The sequence below is a fragment of the Lipophrys pholis genome (genome assembly GCF_963383615.2).
Source record: "Lipophrys pholis genome assembly, chromosome: 2".
NCBI classification, from domain to species: Eukaryota; Metazoa; Chordata; class Actinopteri; order Blenniiformes; family Blenniidae; genus Lipophrys; species Lipophrys pholis.
The window spans coordinates 25,320,352-25,341,953 of NC_137636.1; the positions used below are offsets into that span (position 1 = coordinate 25,320,352).

At 39.6% G+C, this 21,602-nt stretch overlaps 1 protein-coding gene across 1 annotated transcript; it reads right to left on the bottom strand.

The window, feature by feature from the left end:
• Positions 1–78: 78 nt before the first annotated feature.
• pcsk6 (proprotein convertase subtilisin/kexin type 6) lies at positions 79–19,651 on the bottom strand (the record flags this gene model as incomplete). The annotated part of the gene is made up of 21 exons (XM_080458078.1): positions 79–314; positions 812–924; positions 2,211–2,340; positions 2,563–2,666; positions 2,755–2,842; positions 2,982–3,178; positions 3,775–3,877; positions 5,911–6,063; positions 6,141–6,277; positions 9,072–9,260; positions 10,217–10,334; positions 10,438–10,541; positions 11,471–11,571; positions 13,365–13,577; positions 13,659–13,831; positions 15,415–15,503; positions 16,150–16,226; positions 17,388–17,531; positions 17,612–17,722; positions 18,330–18,434; positions 19,487–19,651. The coding sequence occupies 21 exons, from the start codon at positions 19,649–19,651 to the stop codon at positions 217–219; spliced, it is 2,712 nt and encodes a 903-aa protein (XP_080314204.1). The 3' UTR covers positions 79–216.
• Positions 19,652–21,602: the final 1,951 nt, after the last annotated feature.

Consider the following 21,602-nt stretch of genomic DNA (forward strand, 5'->3'; position numbering starts at 1 on the left):
AATATAGAAAAAGATTCATGGAAATCACATTTGACTTCAGCAAATTCAATAAAAACAACGAGAGCTTCACTCCAGTGAGACCCTGTCAAATAACAGATGCCTTTTAACGAACAACATAAATTACTTTATATATATATATATAAAGTAAAGATTAGCAAACTGGGGCTCTTTAGTGTTGAGAAGAAGCGGCTGCTTGAGAAGAAGAGGCCCGGCTCCTCATCCGTTCATCAGACAGGTGCGGCAGCAGAACTGACGATAGAACTTCCTCTCACACAGTCGGTTGGACTTCACCGTCTCACAGAACACCTCCTCAGCTGGGACACAACACACAGCAAGCAGGGAGTCAGACAGATGTACAGCCTGCAAACTCCATGTCCAACTCATTCGCTTCAGAAAGACAAGATTTACTGAAACAGTCTTCACACTTCCAGTTCCAATCAGAAATCCCAATGTGGTCCTGATTCCACTCTTTTTAACTGTTATCATAGCAATAAATTCCATGTAAAGTAACTTTTATTTTGCCCAAGTCCAGTTGATTTCAATCAATCGGTTTTTGGGACAAATGAGCTTCTTGATAAACAGCTCCACATGTGATTACTCTTAACTATAAGTTCTGTTACTATGAACCCAGACAGACACCTGTAAAATGACCGTTCTTGTGTTTAAGACTAAATATGTCATGTCTTATGTTTGTGCTGCTGCAACAATAATAATAATAATAATACCTTAATAGAAGACAGTTGTATCACATTTTAACAGCTTTAACCTTAAGAGGTCAGAAACATTAACAGAGAATGATCCTCCCTCTTACCATTATTACAAGAAGCCTTTACTATACACATCTTGCTGATTAGACTGTAACCCGCTTTGCATTCAGTGCAGGTTGTTCCAGGTCCGCTGCAGTTCACGCAGTTTTCTTCACACCTGGAGACACACAGCAACGATTTGATTGATTTCTTTGGAAAATCAGAGAAAGACACAAGTTTGTTTCACAGTCATGGATTCTGTCATTTAAACAATGTTACACTGAGATAACACAGAAATACTGCATATTTATATTTAAATGTAGGGTTGCTGCAGTAGGTAGGAGCTCTACTGTGGTATTTACAGCACATTGCACTTACTTGCAAAGAGTTAAGGAAATACTGTATGCAGGGATATTATATTATGGAAGTATTCTACAACAAATGGTATTTGTTTTCAATGTTAGTTTTTTTTTTTTTTTTTATATTTTAGTGTTTTTCCAATCCTCTCATAATTTAAACTACTTATCCCAAGTGACCAAATACATATGGAGGAATAGACACTTGTAAATAATATCAGGTGTTGTGGGTAGTGGGATTACAATTTTTACAGCATGCCAAGGATTTACAAAACTAAATAAACATAATTAAACTAAACTAATCTAAAATAAAATGAAACAAAGCCCTTGGTTTTCTAAATGTATTTCAAGGTTTACTTTCTATTGATATTACTGTTATTCTTTTGTTTATCTGTTTACAAATACCTGCCTATAAACAGTATTATTGCTGCTACGAAAATACAATTCTGTTGCATTAAACACAGTATAAGTACTGGCATCCAGCTGCTGGTAGGTTACTATAAAGATTTATAGCAAAGTTGCCAAAAACTCTCACATTTTTCAGTGAAGTAGAGACACATCGTAACTGTTCTCACTGTAATAATGTCTTTGTCCGCAAGAGTTAACTTGAAACATAGTTTTAGGTCAAAAACTGAATTATTTTCTAAGAAAAAGGATAAAAACCTGTCAGTTGCAAATTCGATTCCCAAAAAATGTAAGTCTTTGCAATCAAAAAATAGTAATTAACTTATTCAGTATGAATAACTGCTACCATCGTTGTCTTTGATTGTTTCACTGCAACTCAGAGTTTGATAGAAATTAGACACCTTAGGAATGTAAGAAATAGAAAATACAATATCCAAATACAAAGGCCCAAAAGTAGAGATTTTAGGGAAGGGAACTAAAAAGTGAAGTAAAGTACAAATACCCCAAAATATAAAAAAAAAAGTACAGTAACACAGTAAAAATACTGTGTTATTTTCCAAAGCGGGCAGCAAAAACAAAAATAATGTGTGAATATAGTTTCGAATAAAAGCTACAGTTGCACATTTTAATCCCAGTGTGTCTGTAAAGGCCGACACTGATAAAACAATATTGATGATGAGGTCACGGTGAACGCCGCACTCACCTGTGACAGATCCTATGTGGGAGTCCTTCTGCCTCTGCAGAGTAATATCCAGGCGTGCACGCCTGCACACACTGCCACTCCTGCTGCAGGAAGCCCTCAGCACACTGGATACACTCCTCCCTGCCCGGCCCTGAGGAACACCAAAACTAATGTCAGGCTACCTGTGCACACACCACAGCTTGAGTTTGTTCTGCTTGTGACGAATTGCAGACTTCACTGGCATGGAACCTCTCTCAATTTTCTCTCTTTATTATCCTCTAACTGGTCTCCACCTCTGTGTTTGGAGGTTTCTAACTTTAAAAACAGCATGCTGTGACTAAATAAATCAAACTAGATTAAAAGTGAACCTGACCTGTACAGGTCTTGCAGGAAGAATGGCACAGGCTGCAGGTCATGTCCTCCAGCTGGAAAAAAGTTCCTTTAGTGCATTCAGGCACGCATGTCATCCCTGCCAGGCTGAAGGGAGAAACAACAGCTCTGCTGCAATTTGTTGTTTTAAACTGAAGCAGGAAACCTTAATGAGAGTCAACCTGGGCTTACATACCTGTAACCTTCAGTGCAAGCGGTGCATCGGTCTGCGTCCCTCAGACATGTCTGACAGGTGTCATGACACTTCAGACACTGCCTCTGATCTGCGCCACACATGATAAACGCATAAAAAGCATGAATATGGCAACATGACGCAGGTTCTTGATGAGAACAAACATCTTATTTATGTTCCATGTACTCACTCAATGCAGGCACAAACATTCTGTGTCTGTGTTTACTTACTCTCATCACCAAAGTAACCTGGAGGGCAGATGTTGATGCAGCTGGAGTTGAGTGTGTTGAGGTAAAAGCCTCCTCGGCAGGAGAGACACTCGCCGACCGATCGCCCAAAGCATTTCTCACAGCCTTTATAGCAGCGTCTACATCGGCGAGATGCTACATCCTCGTAACGTCCCATTGGACAGTGGCTCACACAAGTTCTGCACACACACACACACACACACACACACACACACACACACACACACACACACACACACACACACACACACACACACACACACACACACACACACACACACACACACACACACACACACACACACACACACACACACACACACACACACACACACACACACACACACACACACACACACACACACACACACACACACACACACACAGAGAGAGAGAGAAAGATGCAGTGTTTACAGATTAACCAATTAAATTCAACTTTATTGATATAGCACCAAATACAACACTGTATTTCCAGGTGTTTTTAACAGAGGGAAACCCAACAGATCCACATGAGTAACTGTGGAAAGGACAAACTCCCTCTAACAGGAAGAAACCTTTGCAGAAACCAGACTCAGAGGTGGCGGCTTTTCTGCTGCCGGTTGGGGTGAGGGGATAGAGGAGAGGAAAGGACAGGACAGGAAGTGTTGATTCAGAGATGCTGTACAAAATGATGTCAGTTCGATTTTCCAATCTAAGCACAAATTGAGAATCTACGAATCACAATTGATCAACTTTTAAACTTTGTTTTCCCTTGAGCAGCATGAATAAACCTCACCTGCCACTTTTCAGGCTGCCTAAGCTGAAGTGGACACAGTTGAGGCAGTGGTCAGCATCTGGTCCATCGCAGCCCTGGTCTCCACACTCACTGTCACAAGGTCCTGAGGCAACACCACACAGATCATGAGCCACTGCATCACCAGCTCCATCTGCTGTATCTCCTCCTCCTCCCTTCATCATCACTATGATGCTTTATCATCATTGTAATCATTGCCATTATCATATTTACCATTAGCATAATGGTCACTGTCATAATTCTCATTATCATAAAAATCATCATCATCATTTTGGTTGATTTAGTCATCGTCAACATTGTAATCATCAGTCACTGTCAACATCATCATTATATAAATTATCATCATCATCATCATCATCATCATAATTATTGTCCACATTATTGTCGATATTACTGTCATTGTTATACCATTAACTTTATTGTTGACATAATCCTTTTTGATATCGTCATCTTTTTTTTACCATTACCATCATTGTCTTCTGTATCATCATCATCATCATCATCTTTAATATTATTATTACAGTCATTGTCATTATCACTGTCATCATCATCATCATCATCATCATCGCCCCAACACTGTGGCCGCCAGCTGTGATTGAGCATTTGTAGGTGATGTTATGTTGTATTTCTGGGTAGAATCTAGCCCCCCCCATAATGGCACAAAACTTGTATAGTCTAGACACTATGATTAATCTTTTACTATTTTTTCTCGGAATTGTCTCATGTTTACCTCAAGAACCTTCACGTCACCCTCAAACTCCCCTGGAGCATTACTTTCTCCACTGTCACTGACTATTAGGACTTTGTTCCTGTGGCTGAATGCTCCTCATGGCATCCTTGTGTGGCCACTGGCACTTGAAAACCATTTAATTTGCTTTGCTTATTGGCTTGTTCCCAGCCACAATGTGCAGTGAGAGGACTGGCTGTGCTGTGCTGTTCAAACTATGAGTTACAATAATGTACGAGCACCTTGTCTCAGTTTAAAGGTGATTGACTGTTGTTGTAGAAATTACAAAGACCCGTTGGAATGTTTTAGAGGGAGTTAATCAGAAATCTGCGACTCTATGAAGAGAGTAGTGTAGAATTATTGCTTCTTGGTCGTTTGCCTCGGCCAACAAGTGAGGTAGCTGACTTTCATGCATGTCCAGACACGTATAACAGATGTTACGGAGACTGTGAGGAATGTTAGAAAACGTATTCAATCGAGTTTGAAATATTGATTGCACAAACTTCAGAACACTCTGTTCTTGACCCTTTGACTGTTGGCCACCAAAGTATATTTGTTTCATCTCAGACTAAATGCTAACACACTATTCTTATCCTTATTCAAAGAAATTCCATGAAGGGTCACAGTTTGTCACAAGTGATTGTCGAAGCTGATCTCTCTCATACTTAAATGTGCGGGTGATTTCATTCAGGTGAAAAGCAAAGGACAGCCCAGACAGGCTGTGGGTGGAGGGAGCACACTTAGACTGATTTTATAGAGTTAGTCTGTGTGTGTATATGTGAAGCAAAAAAACAACAAAGAAATATACAAACAGACACACTGCTTGTATCGGTATTTATGTAATCAAATACATGATCAGGCTGCCAATAGCACCACAGGCCGAGGCATAATAAAATGTTGCTCTACTTGATTACTTGTTTATGTCATTTCCTAGTCATATGAAAATTTGCTACTAAGCAGTTTCAGTCTATTGACACAGGGTGTGATAAGACGTGCAGTTGGATGATCTTAATAAGAAGGAATGGATATTCTCTTTAATACTACTACTACTACTACTACCACTAATAAAAATAATAATAATAATTTGTGGTGACTTATCAGAATCGCTCTTGCTTGACAACTTTAGTCTGGATGCAAATCGGAGGTCAACACAATGATAACATTGTGTGTATGTGGTTTAGCTTGCAGAGATGTTCTAAAACAAGACATCAGAGGTGCATTCAAAAACCTGTTGTACATTCTCTGTGGCATTTGCATGTTTTTCCTGGCCCTGTGTTCATTTTACACACTTTGGTTGCTTCTTCCCTTATGTTGGACTCCTGATCCATGCAATCCTTGCCTGGATTAATCCGATCCTTTTTTTTTGGTGTGTTTCTTATTGTTGTGCTCACCATCAAACTCATCGTCATCCTCATCCTGCACACCAGGCTCCTCCAAAATCTCCTCTGAGATCGGGGCCCCCAGCATCCTTGACCGGGAGTGCTGCAGGCTGTCGGGGGCCTGAGATGTGCCGTGAAGGATCAGAGTCCATTCTTTCAGGTTACCTGTGCCAAGCAAACAGCATGTTATTAACTTGAGACAGGAGCAATGTAGATTTAATTGTGAGCCTGTTGGTTCTCACCGAGCACCTCCGGGTTGCGCAGCTTTGACGGAGAGTCAGTAATTTCCAGAGTCCATGTGCCCTCTGCCCTCTCACCCCAGAAATGAACTGTCATAAACTCCCAGTTCCTGAAGCCCTTGTTGGAATTGTCAAACAACCTGTTTAACAACAAGGAGCTCAAGTGAAATGAGGGAAATGTAAATGTAAATCCTCTGTGCTTATGGTGCTATGGAGCCACAAACAGCCTCATGTTGAGGACTCATACCAGGTCAGTTTGTATATATTCATCATTCTGAAAGTTTGGCTGCGGAATGCATTAACAATTCCTATTCTCCTGAGATCCGCACTAAGCTCCTTTGTTTCTTTCCTTGTTAACATGAATTGCAAAGAACTCCACTCACAGCTTTGAATGTTTCTCCAGCTTGTCATAAAGATGCTCTAATAACTTTAACATTCAACATGTTTGGAAATTATTCTCTAGGATTTTCCTTTTCATGTCATCTGATACAACAATACTCATGAACACAATCTTGACAATCTGCCTGTTTGAAATATCAATGAGGACCACTCAAAGCCGCATTGGGAAGGAGATTCAAACATTGTGTGCAAACAGACTTTTACCCAGCTGGACTTGATAAGAGTGTGTTGTGAATGTTAATGCTCTTCTAGATGGGTTAAGTGGTTTACATTCATCATTGTTGCTGCTGTATATATTCAAAATATTTGTTAAAAGTATTAGTATTATAGGCCATAAGTAAGGAAGGGAGAGTGCTGAGAAGCTGCAGCACCCCCTGTCTGATGGTGTAAGAACTGCATATTCACAAATTTAAACATAAAAAATGAGCATCTAAACCTATACTTATCAAAAACGCAAAAATACTGCACAACAAATCTTATACTGGTGAACCTCACAGCATCCCTAAGTTGAGATATATTATCACATCTATGATCGATCTGAATAAAATCATTATAACAGCTCATGAAAATGTCAGTGCGATTAAGCAAATGTTTTTATAAAATATTCCTCATTCATGTAAAGCGAGCTTGTTTTGTCAAAGAGAAGAGGAATAAAGTGAAGCTACATTATTACAAATAAAATACAGTAATCGTACAGTGAATGATAATGGAGCTTGAATACAGAATATATGAACACAGTAGTAAACCCAGGAAAGGAAAATAAGCCTCTTTTATACCAAAGTACACAGTTGGCCTTTACTCTCAATTCCTGCCTGTCTGACTCCACTTCAGGTCATGGGGAAAAGCAACAGCACAGAGGCCATCGCACTGCTTTCTATTATTTTTTCCTGACCAGCACCATGAGTTGCACGTGACCAGATAGATTATGGGGAAAAAAAACTGCGTTTCCTTCACTGTGCATCATTATGGATGTGGTATATGTATGTATGTATGTGTGTATGTATATATGTATGTATGTATGTATGTATGTATGTATGTATGTATGTATGTATGTATGTATGTATGTATGTATGTATGTATGTATGTATGTATGTATGTATGTATGTATGTATGTATGTATGTATGTATGTATGTATGTATGTATGTATGTATGTAAGCTATTATACAGCTGCACCACTTAAAAGATTTTAGTTGGATTCAAAACTAGAAAAAAATAATTACATTTGCGCCGAATTTGACAGAGCTGATGAAAGATATAAAATCCCATCCTGTACTGTGCTTCACTTCAGACTAATGTTGGTAAGGATATATGATTTGTTCATGCATGCTTTCACAACTTCAGTCATGTTATTACAAACACATATTTATGACATGCTTTGCACAGTTATTACAATCAAATACACTGTTGACACATTATTTCATTATTGGCTGTTACAAGCTTGGCCTTGTGTTATGTCAGCTGTTCTTTCTAAAACAGAATATACTCCAGTGAATAAATTAAAAGCAGAAGTTACTTTTATCAAAGAATCAAAGTTGATGTATATCATAAATTTTACAATGTGTAAGGTAATTCTGTGGGCCAGAATAAACCCTGATGGGCGGGTTTTGCCCTACAGGTCTTATATGTTACGCGTGTGCTTTAGATGTGTAGTCACAGTACTGTTCCAGCACTTTTTCCTTCATTTGGATGCATTCAAATCATTTTGAGACTTTAAAGATTGTTTTTCACAGTGTATGCAGGACATTATTGGTAGTTGTTAACATTTTTTTTTCTTTATCAAACTTTAAATGCCAACACTTCTGACAATGCAGTTCAATAATTAACGTTCTCCTGACAGAAAGTGTCCTTCTCGTTGCTGCTTGTGGGGAAATGAATAGCAGCTGCAGCAAAGAGGTCTGGAATGGTATTCAAATTCTTTTCAAAATATAGTTTTTCAGCCAGTACTCAAGCATTACTTTGGATGTCCTTCAGAGAAACTACAGGCTTTATGTAACTTTAAACACATGTAGCACCTCTTCCTGGTACCTGGAAATGAACAATGCTCACTTGTCTGATTTTATTCCAAATGTATTTTGTAATGCTCTAAAAATGCAAAGATTTGATCCAGCAGCTCTGTACAGAAAATCCAGAAAACTATAAAATAATGAGCTGCCATTCCAATAAATGCCTTCTCTGTTGGTTTTGGAAGCACATAATGAAGAATACCTGGTGTTAAACAACCAATCCTCTCTGAGTGTCAAGTGGATTAAATAGCCATAAGAGAAAGCAAACAAAGTTAACTTTGATTTCAATGGTTGTTTTCCAGCTTTTTAAAATAAACTGGAAAAATGCTTATCAGACAAAAATCGAGTCTTTCTCAAATCCTCTGATGACACACATTCAAAAGCAACTGTGTAAATCAAAAAATTTGCTTTTTCTCCACAAAGAGTTAGAATAGATACAGTAAGAATTCATTACTAGACATCACAGGGGTATTTAGTTTTACTGACCTGACCTCTTCATTAATGTGCTGCTGTGAGCAGTGTGGCTCTCACCTCCTGGCCAGCAGCTGCGATCTGGTTCCAGATGGAGAGACCAGGTTGATCTCCAGGTCTCCTCGACGCGGGTGGAAGATCAGGACCTTCACCACAACGTGCTCCAGGTAATCCACGTGCTGCTCGGGGTCTTGTGAGCATCCAGAGGTGAAAACACTGCTGTTCAGACTTTGGCCAGGATGGATGTGTCTGAGAGAAGCACAGCCATTATAGAAATACCTGCATAGTAAAGACTGCTTTCCAACAAGTTCTTCACTCCAGTGATCAAGACGTGTGTGTTACAAGATGAGATCTGGTTTTATAAAATTACCTATACTGCATTTCAACTGCCATGAATACAATTAATGTCATTCTTTATGGGATTTATTTTAGACCAAAAATATAATCTATTTTGGCAACATAGTGTATTTGTCATATGTTACATATGTATTTTCTGTTTGATGAATGATGAATGTGGCTCTGTGAAGATGTGGTTGAAGAAAGAAATCCATCAGTCACAAAAGAACCATTTGTTTTGTTGATGGCTTGAGGCATGAGCTTAAAAGATCTTGATTACTAGATGCATACTGTGTTTGGTTTATCAGGTCGATTCAAAGACAAAATATCCACATCTGTTTCTATATTTGCATGAATGAACCCATGAAATCACACGCACGTATTTAAACATAAACATGCAGGCATGCAAAAGAACAAAACCACTTCAAACAAAACCCCAAAACAACATTACAACATGATGACAAGGTCCTAATCATCATGCACCACCATCTTCACTTAAGTGCAACAAGAGTTGTCTATCATACAGGGCAAGATGCACTCCAATCTTTTTGCAGGTGGAACATTTCTCTATTAACCGACCTACAATGGTAACTAACTACAAAAAACACAAATGCTTCAAATTTGAAAATGTGTCTTTCTGAGACAGCTAGACAACGATGTGCTTTCATTCCTGACATACCCTTTAAATACATTACGATTGTGAAACTTCATGGTTAAATTTGATAAAACATAGACTATAATTTGGTCACTTTTACATTTAGCTTTAAACCAAACACATGTCCACAGTGCACCATGTTACACCACTGAGCTCTTACTGTGAAAGTGGGTATACCTATGAGGTGGAAGGATGGATAGATGCATGTACTCACCTGGTGCGTCGCTCCGGCATCTGTGTGCAGATGTGCTGAGCAGGAACGGTCCTCCACTTGGCGGCCTCCAGCACCATGGCCTCCGCATCCACCAGGCCGAAGCCGTACAAGTGGCTGACTGAGAAAGACCATAAGACAAAGACAGACTCACGACGTCAACACCGAGCTTCAGACATGCTCGTGTTTCGTGTATGTAACATTAGAGGAAGAAAGCAGTGTGCCTCTGTGTCCGGCAGCGTTGGTCTTCCAGTCGTCAGCCTTCAGGTGAACTGGTCTGGAGGTTCTCACCAGCAGGTGTTGCACATCCCTCCACGTCAGTAAGAGGCTGCAGGAAACAAACATCTTAATCTTATTTCAACAAAGACTGACTTAAAGAGAGCCGGTTTAGTTTTTGCCTCTATGACAACTCATTTCCAATATTTTACCTAATAGAAGTTTGGAAAAAAAAAAAAAAACATTTACAATTTTGATCATGTTTATTTAATTATTTTTTATACAAATGTACCACGAACTGAAGCCACATATCAAAGTGGCAGTGTGCTCATAGGGATACAGCCCTCAGCCATTCAGAAACAATTGCAAGATCCAAGAAGACTGAGAGGGTATGATAAAAGATAAAAGTTGTAGTGAGCCAGCCGTGAAAAAAGCCTCCCACCACAGAAACAGCAGCATTTCAGGCTGAACTTATTTAAACTTTTTCAAGCACATTAAAGAAAACAAGAAATCAGAATCAAATCGCATTAGACACTGCACTTTCAGGTATTTGCATGAACTGTCCTCAGAACGCATGTCATGTTCATGAAGGCAACTTGGCTAGACTTATATTGTTATTTTGTACATCTGTTGGATGTTATATTACTGCTTCCCTATAAAAGATCTGATTCCATATTGTATGTCTGTAATATCAAGTTTGAGCCTATTTCTAAATGTGCAAACCTTGAGTAGATCATGTTATTGGATGAAGAGTCTCGATATAAAGCCTCCAGTGATGACTCTAGTTTTGTATTGTGACTTAAATTAGAATTCATATCTGTTGAAAAAATTAGCATTTTAATCCATATTTCTTCTTTCTAATATGGGTTTTTATTACTGTGGGTTTTGATGTATTTATCCACACTCTCACGGTTAAAACACATAGGAAATTGCATGATATCATGTTGAATAAATGGTACCAATTGTTTGCAGAGTAACCCTAACAGGACAGCTGTAAGAACGAGTACAGAGACAGATGGTGATGTCGAAGAGTGAACTGACTTGGCCTCCAGAGCGAGAGCTACAACTCCGGCCGCCATGGGAGCGGAGACAGACGTGCCAGTGTGGCCGTCAGTGCAGCGCTGCGACGCATCTGTGGTGAACTGCCGGGGAACAAATGATTCAACTATTACGTATATGTATTATTCATATATACCTCTATCAATGTCATGAGTGTTGTATTGTTTATCAGTCATCAAGAGAAATTTTGCAACGATTGTAACTTTATGTTCAATCACAAAACATCTGTTAATTATAAATGAGGATTTCTACAAATGTTATTTCTGCTGTTGGTTTTTCAAATATAATGCTGGAAAAAGTAGCAATCGGGAGCCTAAATAAACTTACCGGTATATCAGGGATATTTTTTATATTTTATATTTTCCTTATTGCGTTTTTGGGAAATTATAATGACTTCAATGTAAAACTGAGTTAATTTGTAGAACACATTAGAATAGCATATAGCTAAAAAGTGCTTTTAAATGAAGGATAAGATCGAAAATTCAGAATCTACAACAACTTTTTCAGAAAAGTTAGGACATTCTGTCAAATGTCAATTACATAAAATTCAAAGATTTGCAAAGTATTTTTTTTTAAGTGTGATGTTGTTTGAAATCATAAAGAGGGCATTCCTCGCCTCTCTAAGAGGTAAACATTAGGACTGCAGGGTTACATGTTTGTGTTGTGGTGGGTCGTCACGATGCAGTGAAACGAAGTTCACGTGACCTGAGCGTGGCTTTACTGTGCCAGCATGTGGCTGTTGTACTGGACCGGCTCTCAGACCTTGACCCAGTGGGGGGTCTGTGGGTTTTTGTTATCAGCGAGTTCAAACAGCCGACATGAAGCTGCAAATGAATCAGCTGTGTGGGCTCATGTTTATACACACCTCTTCAAGCACACAGGAGAAGAATCAGAGCTCAGTTCATCCATGTATCTAATCATCCTCTACACCTGTATTGACAATATATAGCTTTATCCACTGCTGCTGTACCCCAAACCAACCAGTTATGTTCCAAAGCTATCCTCCTAAAATCCCAAACAACATAGACTGAAAACAACTTAAACACTATTGAATATATAATAGTAATATATAAGAATATTTTCCCTGAAATCACAGCCCCCCCCCCCCCCCCCCCCCTCCCCCCATATTGCTTTGGTTACTTATGATCAAATGACCAGATGAATGGACAATTTAGCTCTGTTTTCATGAACGTGTCAATAAAGTGCAGTTGGACATAACCAGCGTCCAGCTGTTGTCTTTATTTGTATGTTTAGAATTCAAAAGCATAAATACATTGGAAAACACTGTCAATTGGTTCCTAAGAGAAACCTTTCCAATCAATTGACTTCAATCTACATTTCAAATCATTTTCTCAGCGAAACTTGCAGGAATTTTAGGAAGCCAACCATACTATTAAATTCATTTTAGACAGATTAAAAGCTTTGAGGCTGATCATTATACGGTAGCCCAAGAGTAGCCATCCTGCTGTACAGTCATATTAAAATAGAGTCTTAGATAATAAAATAGCAGTGGTGTGTGTGTTATTTTGTGAAGCATTTTGACTAAAACTGCTGGTAATCTGGTAAAGTAATAGTTTCTGCTTTCTCTCACTATCGCAATACAATCCTGATAGTGGTAGTGACCCACAGGTAATGAGGATGTTTGTTATGCCACTTGTGGTTGTGGATAAACCCTCTACAAATGTAACCTGGTCAAGATCTGTCACATGTCTGCCTGGACTGTGTTCAAAAGTGCAAATCTCTCTGTGCTACTTCAACCAGAATCACTAGAAAAGAAAATGAGATACAGCTTCTGGTTTCACTTGTAGATTAGAAACCACAAACACTCATAAATTGTTTGTGTTTTTTTATCGACATTACATGAATGAGTACTTACAATCTTCCTCTCATTAAACTCTCCGCTGCTGTAGGTTGAGGCCATGATGGAGCTGCAGGCCTCCAGGTACCAGGGCTTGTTTCCATTCTCCGTTGTGCTGGAGATGGAGATGGTGTAGATGCTGCTGGTGTACCCGTCACATGAGCAGTGATCCCCCTGCCGACCTCCGTTACCTGAAGCCCACACGAAAATGGAGCCCAAGCCTCGACGGCCCTGTGTGAGTTAAACAGACTGTGACGTGCTCATGTAACTCCACACGTGCAACTTACACAATCACATCTTGACTTTAATGACCTTTCTGATGCCTTGCTCAAAAGCCCGCTTGGTTAGCGGCCCAGGGCCGTCAACTGTCTTGCCGTCGTCTTTTGGCCCCCAGCTGGCACTGTAGATGTGGATGTAGTCGGGTCGAATTCCCAGCGACTTGGCCTCCACGATATCGGTCACGTCGCCATCAAGCATCCGGATCCCTGCGTGCAAGATAACATCAGCCTCAGTGGAACAGGATCACTTCATGTGCGCTGGACGCTATCTTCAATGTGGATGAATAAAGAGTCACGAACTATATCAGATTTTTACAGCTCCAATGATAATGTCCAACAGCTGCACAAGTAACTTGACTTGGCATACACAGCAGATGAGAAATGTAATCTCTTCAGTTTAAACAACTCTGCAGTATTTAAAGTATAAGGAAAAATGTGTTGTCAACCACAGCCAAACTAAATAATTAAAACAGATCAGCCACTATATGAAATTAATCTCATAATCATGCAACAATAAGCAATATTCTCTGCTCTCAAGTGGTGAAGATCATTTTTCTAAAGAGGAGTCAAACAATGGCCGTCCTGCAGCTCTTGTACACACCGGGTCAATTATAACACAGATTTTATTTAATTCTGCAGACTTTGTGTGAATTGAGCTAAAATGATCATTTTAACACAAATAGCTGGAGAGGAAGTCTCTGAATTTGAACCCCTTTAGCAAGAATAACACATAATTCATGAGCCCCTGTCCTCTCTGATCAGTTAGTGAAGTGATCACTGCAGAGGAAGGTGCAGCTGATAATCCCCAGCTCTCCATCAACATGATCTTTCATAAAAAGGTGGGGGAACAACATAGAAAGGTCATAAATAAGATCATACTGAGTGGAGCTGCTGTTCTGACTTGCTGTTAGCAGAAGATCCATTGTCACCAAACATGTTCGCTTTTATAACAGCAGCATCCGGCAGTACAAAGAAATGGTCCAAATAAACAACACTGACATCTCAAATAATGAATCCTGACCTAAATCTGACTGAAAACAATTGGAGACTCTGAAGTATGTCACAAACTTAAGAGAACGGGAACAGATGACAGTGGAAAAGACATGATCCAAGGCCTGAGACAATAAGCTCCGCAACCAGTGCAACAATGTTCTTGTTGTTTAACCAGAGGCACATGACGACTTTTTACATTTCAAATTTTTGGATCAAACAAACATGATTCCTTTTGCATGTACTTGTCAAAATACTCCGAATTTTGATGGTCGATCTGCTGCAGATTTGGATTTACAGTATATGGCAGATTTTGGACATGCCGGTACCAGAGATGAGTTGTAAAGCAAAGCCCTTCGTTAGTCGACATCTCCACCCTCAACTATGGTACGGACTCTGGATCATAACTCCAAAAAGGTGACCACAGATACCATTCGCTGAAATGAGGTGTTTGGCCTCACTTTGCCCCCCAGTCACATCCCAACTAGACGTCTAACCAGGCATGTCCCAATGACATGAGACCCCAAAGTAAAGAGATTGCATCTGTTTGTATCAGGTTGCAGCCTGGGGTCCTCCTAGAAGAGCTGAAGAAAAAATGTCTGACCTTATTTGCTGAATTAGAAAAGTACTGAAAATTTAAGGGAACAATATTTGTTGTCTTCCACTGAACTTCACATCTAATGAACATTTCACCCCGATTTGTGTTCAAAATGAACATTAGTCATTTTATCAGGCTTGTCTCAACGATTGTCCAAGAACATGGACACGAACACAGATGTGGAAAGGACATCAAAGCTTACCTCCAATGCGAGCGTTGTAAGCAACCCCAATGATGCAATGGGAGTTGTTTGCTGCTGCTGCAACTTCACCTGCACACCGAGTTCCATGTCTACGAGTCAAAGAGCAGGAATTACATCCTGATCCACAGTTGGGATCTGTTCAATGCCTTTATCCAAGGGCTACAGTATGAAACAAATAAAGCACATCGATGTCCATTCATGTCATTTGCAGAGTAGCTGCCGTCACATCACATGCACCGAGATCTTTAGGGCATACTTTTCTCTGCACGCTCCAAAAAAAATCTTTTTATAAAGGCTGAAACATCGTATTTCTCTGTCAATCCTTTTTGTACAGGAAGCGAACACACCTGGGAGTTAAGGCAAAAATAAATGGTCTTGCAGCCATTTTCCAGAAAAGTCAAAGAAAGAAGTTTTCAATCAAATAAAAGAAAGGAAATCCAGAACCAAAGGGAAGAAAGGGAAGAAGTAGGTTGCAAGGAACGCAATGCTAAACTAATCCATAAAATAATTAATTAATCTTATTGGTTAACATTGGGACAAAGGCAGGAACAAAACTCAACAGGGTGTTCTGGCAGCCATCTGCTTCCAGTGGTTCAAATATCTCTTGATCTAGAGAAAACCTCTCTGATCTGTAACATGAGCCATATTGTTCATTGCACTGGTTTGGAGGGCAGAGTTGTTTAAAAAAAAAAAAAAAAAGGGATGGATTTATTATTACATTTGTGGAATTCTTACATGTTCTCACTGCGTAAGCCATATCGAGGCGTGGGGTCGTGATCGTTTCCATTGACGTCATAACTTGCGAGATGGTCCTATAGAAATGATAAAGCACCAAGTGACACAGATGTGACAGAGAAAAGAAAAATCCACCTCACCTTTCTTTCAGTCGTCTCTGTGTGATGTTAATAAGGTTGATGGGCAAACTTACAAGCAGTGTTACGAATAATGAGTTATCAAGCAAGTGTGTTACAGAAAATTACTGAATTCTCTGACACTTCCATGAGATTTCTCTCGTTCTTTTGTTTTGCTTATCAGACATAAAAACAGCTGCTGTCTCTCTGTCCTGCTCCCTGTGCAGGCTGTAAGCTTTAATGTTAGCCGAACGTCTTAATGGTTACTACACTATACCTCATCTACCCTGAACTCACTCGGTCGTCCCGATAGTAAAATGGAAGATATTAAACCATAGGTAACAGTAACATTATAGCCAAAATGCTTCTGATGTACTTGTAACCTCAATTAAACACCCGCTACATGTTATAAGAGCTGTTTACAGCTTTGTTGTTGCTGCTTTTTTCTATTTGTCATTAGTTTTCAAATCTGATTTAATGCAGTTTTTTTTTTTTTTTTTTAAATCAGACTGTTCAGACTGCGTGCACATTATTCGGACACTAACAGAGATGGTAACAAAATAATGTCCCACTAGTTCCTAGTAAATAATCCATCTTATGTTTGACCCCTTTGAAAACATGTTGTACATCTTTGTCGTTGTTTTAGTGTTTATAAGAGTTTTCAACATATTTCCTGTTTTATCTTGAAGTGTTTTTATTTTTAAGGATGTTAGCAGAAGAAAAAGACGAGGGGAAAAACCATGAAAACCAATGCACACAATGAGAGAGTGAACTGAAAATGCACTCTACGAAAAAGGTTTGATTTAATTCCAAAGCTCCGATAAGACGTTAAAGCTTTTATCGCCTGGTTGTACAGGTTTATGTTGAGCCAGTTTATTTCTATGGACCTGTTGAGAATGTATGTTAAGAACATTAATAGTGTGTTTTTGTGCTTCGTGCACAACTCTTATGCTGCTTTGGGGACTTTCAATAAATCTTACATTTGTATTACCTTATAAAGTAACGAACAAGAAACTAGTTACTGTAAATAAAAAACAACATTTAGTAACTTGCAAAACTGTGGTTGCTAATGCACTAACAAATAGATCCTTGTGCTGTATTCATATATTGAGATGCACACACGTAGTTTTGAACCAGATCTGGATGGTTCCTCTCAATGCCGTCGTCCAGGATGGTGACCACTACGTTTTTGCCGGTGTATCCTCTCTGCCAGGCGGCCAGGATGTTCATCTCAGAGCGACAGCGGCTGCTCCCATCGTTGCAGTGCTGAAGGGAAAAAACACAGACACAAACACCTCGTATTTCTGTCCCAAGACGGCGCTACAACCCATCAGTACTATACTTACAATGTACCACATGTTGGCCCATTTAGGGTCATTGAAGTGAATGAAGTTTGGGTCACTCGGGGCGTACCTTTTCACTCTTGGTTTTACTACCTGCTGCTGGGCCCAGTCCACCTGCAGAAGGATAACAAACATGTGCACAGTTTTGTCTTGTGGTTAGGAGTAGGACCTGTCATGATAGAGGTTTGGGTTCAATCCTGGGTAGTGTCACTTTTTTTTTTTCCCGTTGCGTCATGTCATCCAGAAGTCTTGTTTGGACGTTTATATGACATCCAGACAGGACGTCCATGCGACGTCCAGGAAAGACGTACAAAAAACTTTCATTCTGGCCTCCCTGAAGACGTCTTTTAAACGTAAGGAAATGACGTCTTAAAGTCGTCATCTGGACCACTCGTTGCTCAGTGCGATGTATGTTGTGCAAAATAAATGAGAAAGACAGTGACAATTTCCCATTTCCTAAAAACCTATTACCTCTTTTTGAATGTGATGGCACCATTACTTCTAAAAAAAAACAAAAACAAGTTGGGACATGTGTTCCACTGACAGAACTCCAAGAAAATGTATTTTTCATTCTGTGGTTCCTCCCACAGGTTTATGACAACATGATGTGCTCCAGTATAGACCGCCCTGTTCACACAACGCCGTGCTCCAAACTTTTGTAAGGGACCAGACAGGAGGAACAAGCCCCTGCTGAACATGGTTCCACACGACAGAGACTCACCTTGGGGTCCATGTGGATGAAGCTGTGCGGGCCCCTCAGAGAGTACGCAGCCCTGCGGACCACCCTGCTGTGGTGGAAGTGGTAATGATCCTCCAGACTTCCTATCTGACCAAACAAGAAGATAATCACAGAAAATTCAGCATTCGATCAGTGCAAAGCTACAAAAAAAAAAAAAAAGTGCTTAGAATTTCAAGTTTTCTACATGTGTACAGAAAGATTGTCAGTCAATAAAAAATTTTTCTTAAAATTGCATCAGAAATGTGAGCTGGATTGTCAACACATGTGCTTTTTCTTCAAATACGATCGAAATCTGACTTTTCCTCAGCTTTCCTTACACTCTCTTTTACAAACTAACTTGTTCCAAAAACAATGTTTGGTATTGCTATCTTTTCAGTAGCTTGTAAAGATCCACACATTACATGTGACAGCCTATCTTTAGACGTAAAGATTTCTGGAGGTTTCCTCATTTTTCAATTCAATTGTGAAATTTTGCAAGCGGAGTTTTACTGTTAAAGCCCCTGCTAATTTTTGTATTTCAAGCTGTTGCATAATGTAATAGCCTCAACAAATGGTTTATCAATCACAACAACAGAAGGGCTGTAAATAGTTACTCTAAAAGTAATGAAAAGTTAGATTTTGGTTCATAGTGGATGATACCAGCCAGTGAGCACGGAGAAAAGTCCTTATAACTGCTCATTTCTGAGATCTGTAGAGAACCAGCACATCTTCAAAAACTGATGAAGCTGACTCACTGTGTTAATCATCTACTGGAAAAGTGCCGTGTTTTTTATTTTATTTTGGTACAGTCATGACATACCACTCGAAGGCCACGCTTAAATATTTCTGTGAAGAAAAAAACGTGTGATCATACAATAGAAATAGGAACTCTTGGAATGAAAATCGTCAATCTAAACAATAGAAACAAATTATATTTCCAAGATATTTTGATGTTAGTTCTGATTAGACTTCTGACTTCAAAATGAATGATTTACTCTTTCACCCATATTGATCCACTGTAAACAAAAGATTTATTTACCGTCACAAAGTTTGAAATTGTTTCCTGTAATAGTATGAATTGATCCATACAGAAAGAAAAACAAAATCCCCCATGGTGTTTTCTGCCTATGGTGAAGAGAAATAAGCAGAGCTGTTCTTACCTGTCCCAGGTTTCTGTATCCATACTTTGCTGCGATCTTCTCCGCCTGGTCCGGACCTCCTGTTATCCTCACTGCCCAGTGGTTGGTGAACTGATCCTCGCGTCCGGTAACAAGCTGCAGCCCGCCGGCGACACCCAGGAGCACCAAGAACCAAAGGAAAGGCATCCCGGTTCCGGGACTTCACAGACTCCTGTGTTGAGTTTGTGATTAGATGAGAAGTCAAGGTTCCAGTACTGTCCGGTTGGTTCCCATCCTGTCCCGGTCACTGTTCCTGTGCGCGCGGCGCTGCGCTCCGAGGCGCACCGAGCCGGAGGACGCGCCGCTTATCAAAGGAATAATGCAACGGTGATTTAAATGATTAACTTTAGTTGTTTTGAAAAAATAACACAGTTACATAGTTCCGATATCATGAAGCCATAAACACATAGGAAAGAGGTGGGAGGAAATACAAACACGATGTAATCTCACCCCATCTCCATCAGCTATCAAACAATAAACGACAGAATTGCTTTCATGTTGTACAGAAGAAAACGATCTTTTTAAAAAGAAAATATGGAGCGACTGTATATATACCCTCTTATTGTTGATCTGTAGAAACACATCAACAATACTACCACTACTCACTGTCAACAACCTAATAAACAACTTTAAAAGTTTGCAATTACAAAAACAATCGAGTTCTGCACTCCCCATGTTAGCAGCATTGAATTAATTAAATAACATTATAGAAAAAAATTTGAAGAAATAAAATATGGACCTAGATGTGAACAATATATAACCATAATATTGTAATTAAGCATAAATATTGTACCTCAAAAAGGGTTTTATTCAAAGTTTATCCAGCTTTTTCTTGATTTTCAACCATTTGAATATTGGATCATATGAGCTGCATTCAGAATCTGCTGCGTCTGTGTGAGCTGGACTGGCTCCGCCCACACATGCCCATCTTGGGAAGAGGAGGAAGTACTTCCTCTCGTGGTGCCATGTGCCAAAGCAGAGGTGCCTGTGGGAGGGTCAAAGGGAGGGCCTACCTTGATTGGGATTGGCTAAACCCCCAATGACACTATAAAGGGTTTGATTCCTGATTCGCTCATTGGAGCAACACACTTTATAAAAATTGAAACAAGCCAGGGATAGAGATGTCAGACTTTCTTCACTTCTGGGGCGTCATTCTAGGTATGGGGACGATTTTTACTGCTAGAAAACCATTAAAGATTGAATTTTGCATAATATAACCCCTTTAAAGCTGGCTTTTTGAAACTGTTGACATAATGACTTCACAGATATTATGACATTAAGTTCCTATGTTGAAAACATTTGGATTTATCAAACTGTACCAGGACTTTTTTAAACCCCCCTATATGCTCTTTGTATAACACTCTGACCTTCAGATCCAGACTCTTTAAATGAACCCAGACTCATTATACTAAACATGGACTCTTTGAAGTTGACCATGTTTTCATGTGACTGAGCCCAACAGCAGCATTATTTATAGCATTAACATTACTACAAGCCAAATCTCACCTTCAACACTGATGATGGTTGTATCTGTAATGTAAAATGGTAAACTCTGGCGACTGTACCTACATGAGTAAAATATGCTTATTGGGCTTTGTTTTGTCACTGAATGCATGTATACACCAGGAGGTCTTTGAAAGGTCTTTTATTGCCATAATGGAAAGGGTTTCACATATGAGGTATGTGTCCTCGGATATAACCATTTAAGTTGGATTTCCTTTAGTTTTGCAAGGATTGAATTCTAAAATGATCAGTTTCCGGTCAGATGGCTCCTCTTTTGTATTCGAAGGAAGCAGTGTGTAAGACATCATAACTTATCATGGATGGACAAATTACAGAACTGTCCAACTATCAGTCCTACATGGTGTGAAGTATTTTAGAAGAAAACTGCAGTTTGGTGGCTGACCGTAGGTTCAAGCTGCTCACTGAACCGGTGGCTGTGTGATCATTTGTCTTCCGATCAGAGTCCGATGTGGAAATCGCAGTAAGACCAAGACTGTGTGTTGTCCTGATCCGTGTTAATGACGATCCTGTCATCGATGGTTCTGTCTTCTCTCAGACGTCCTGTCAGGGTCAACAGCTCTGCTCGGGGCGACGG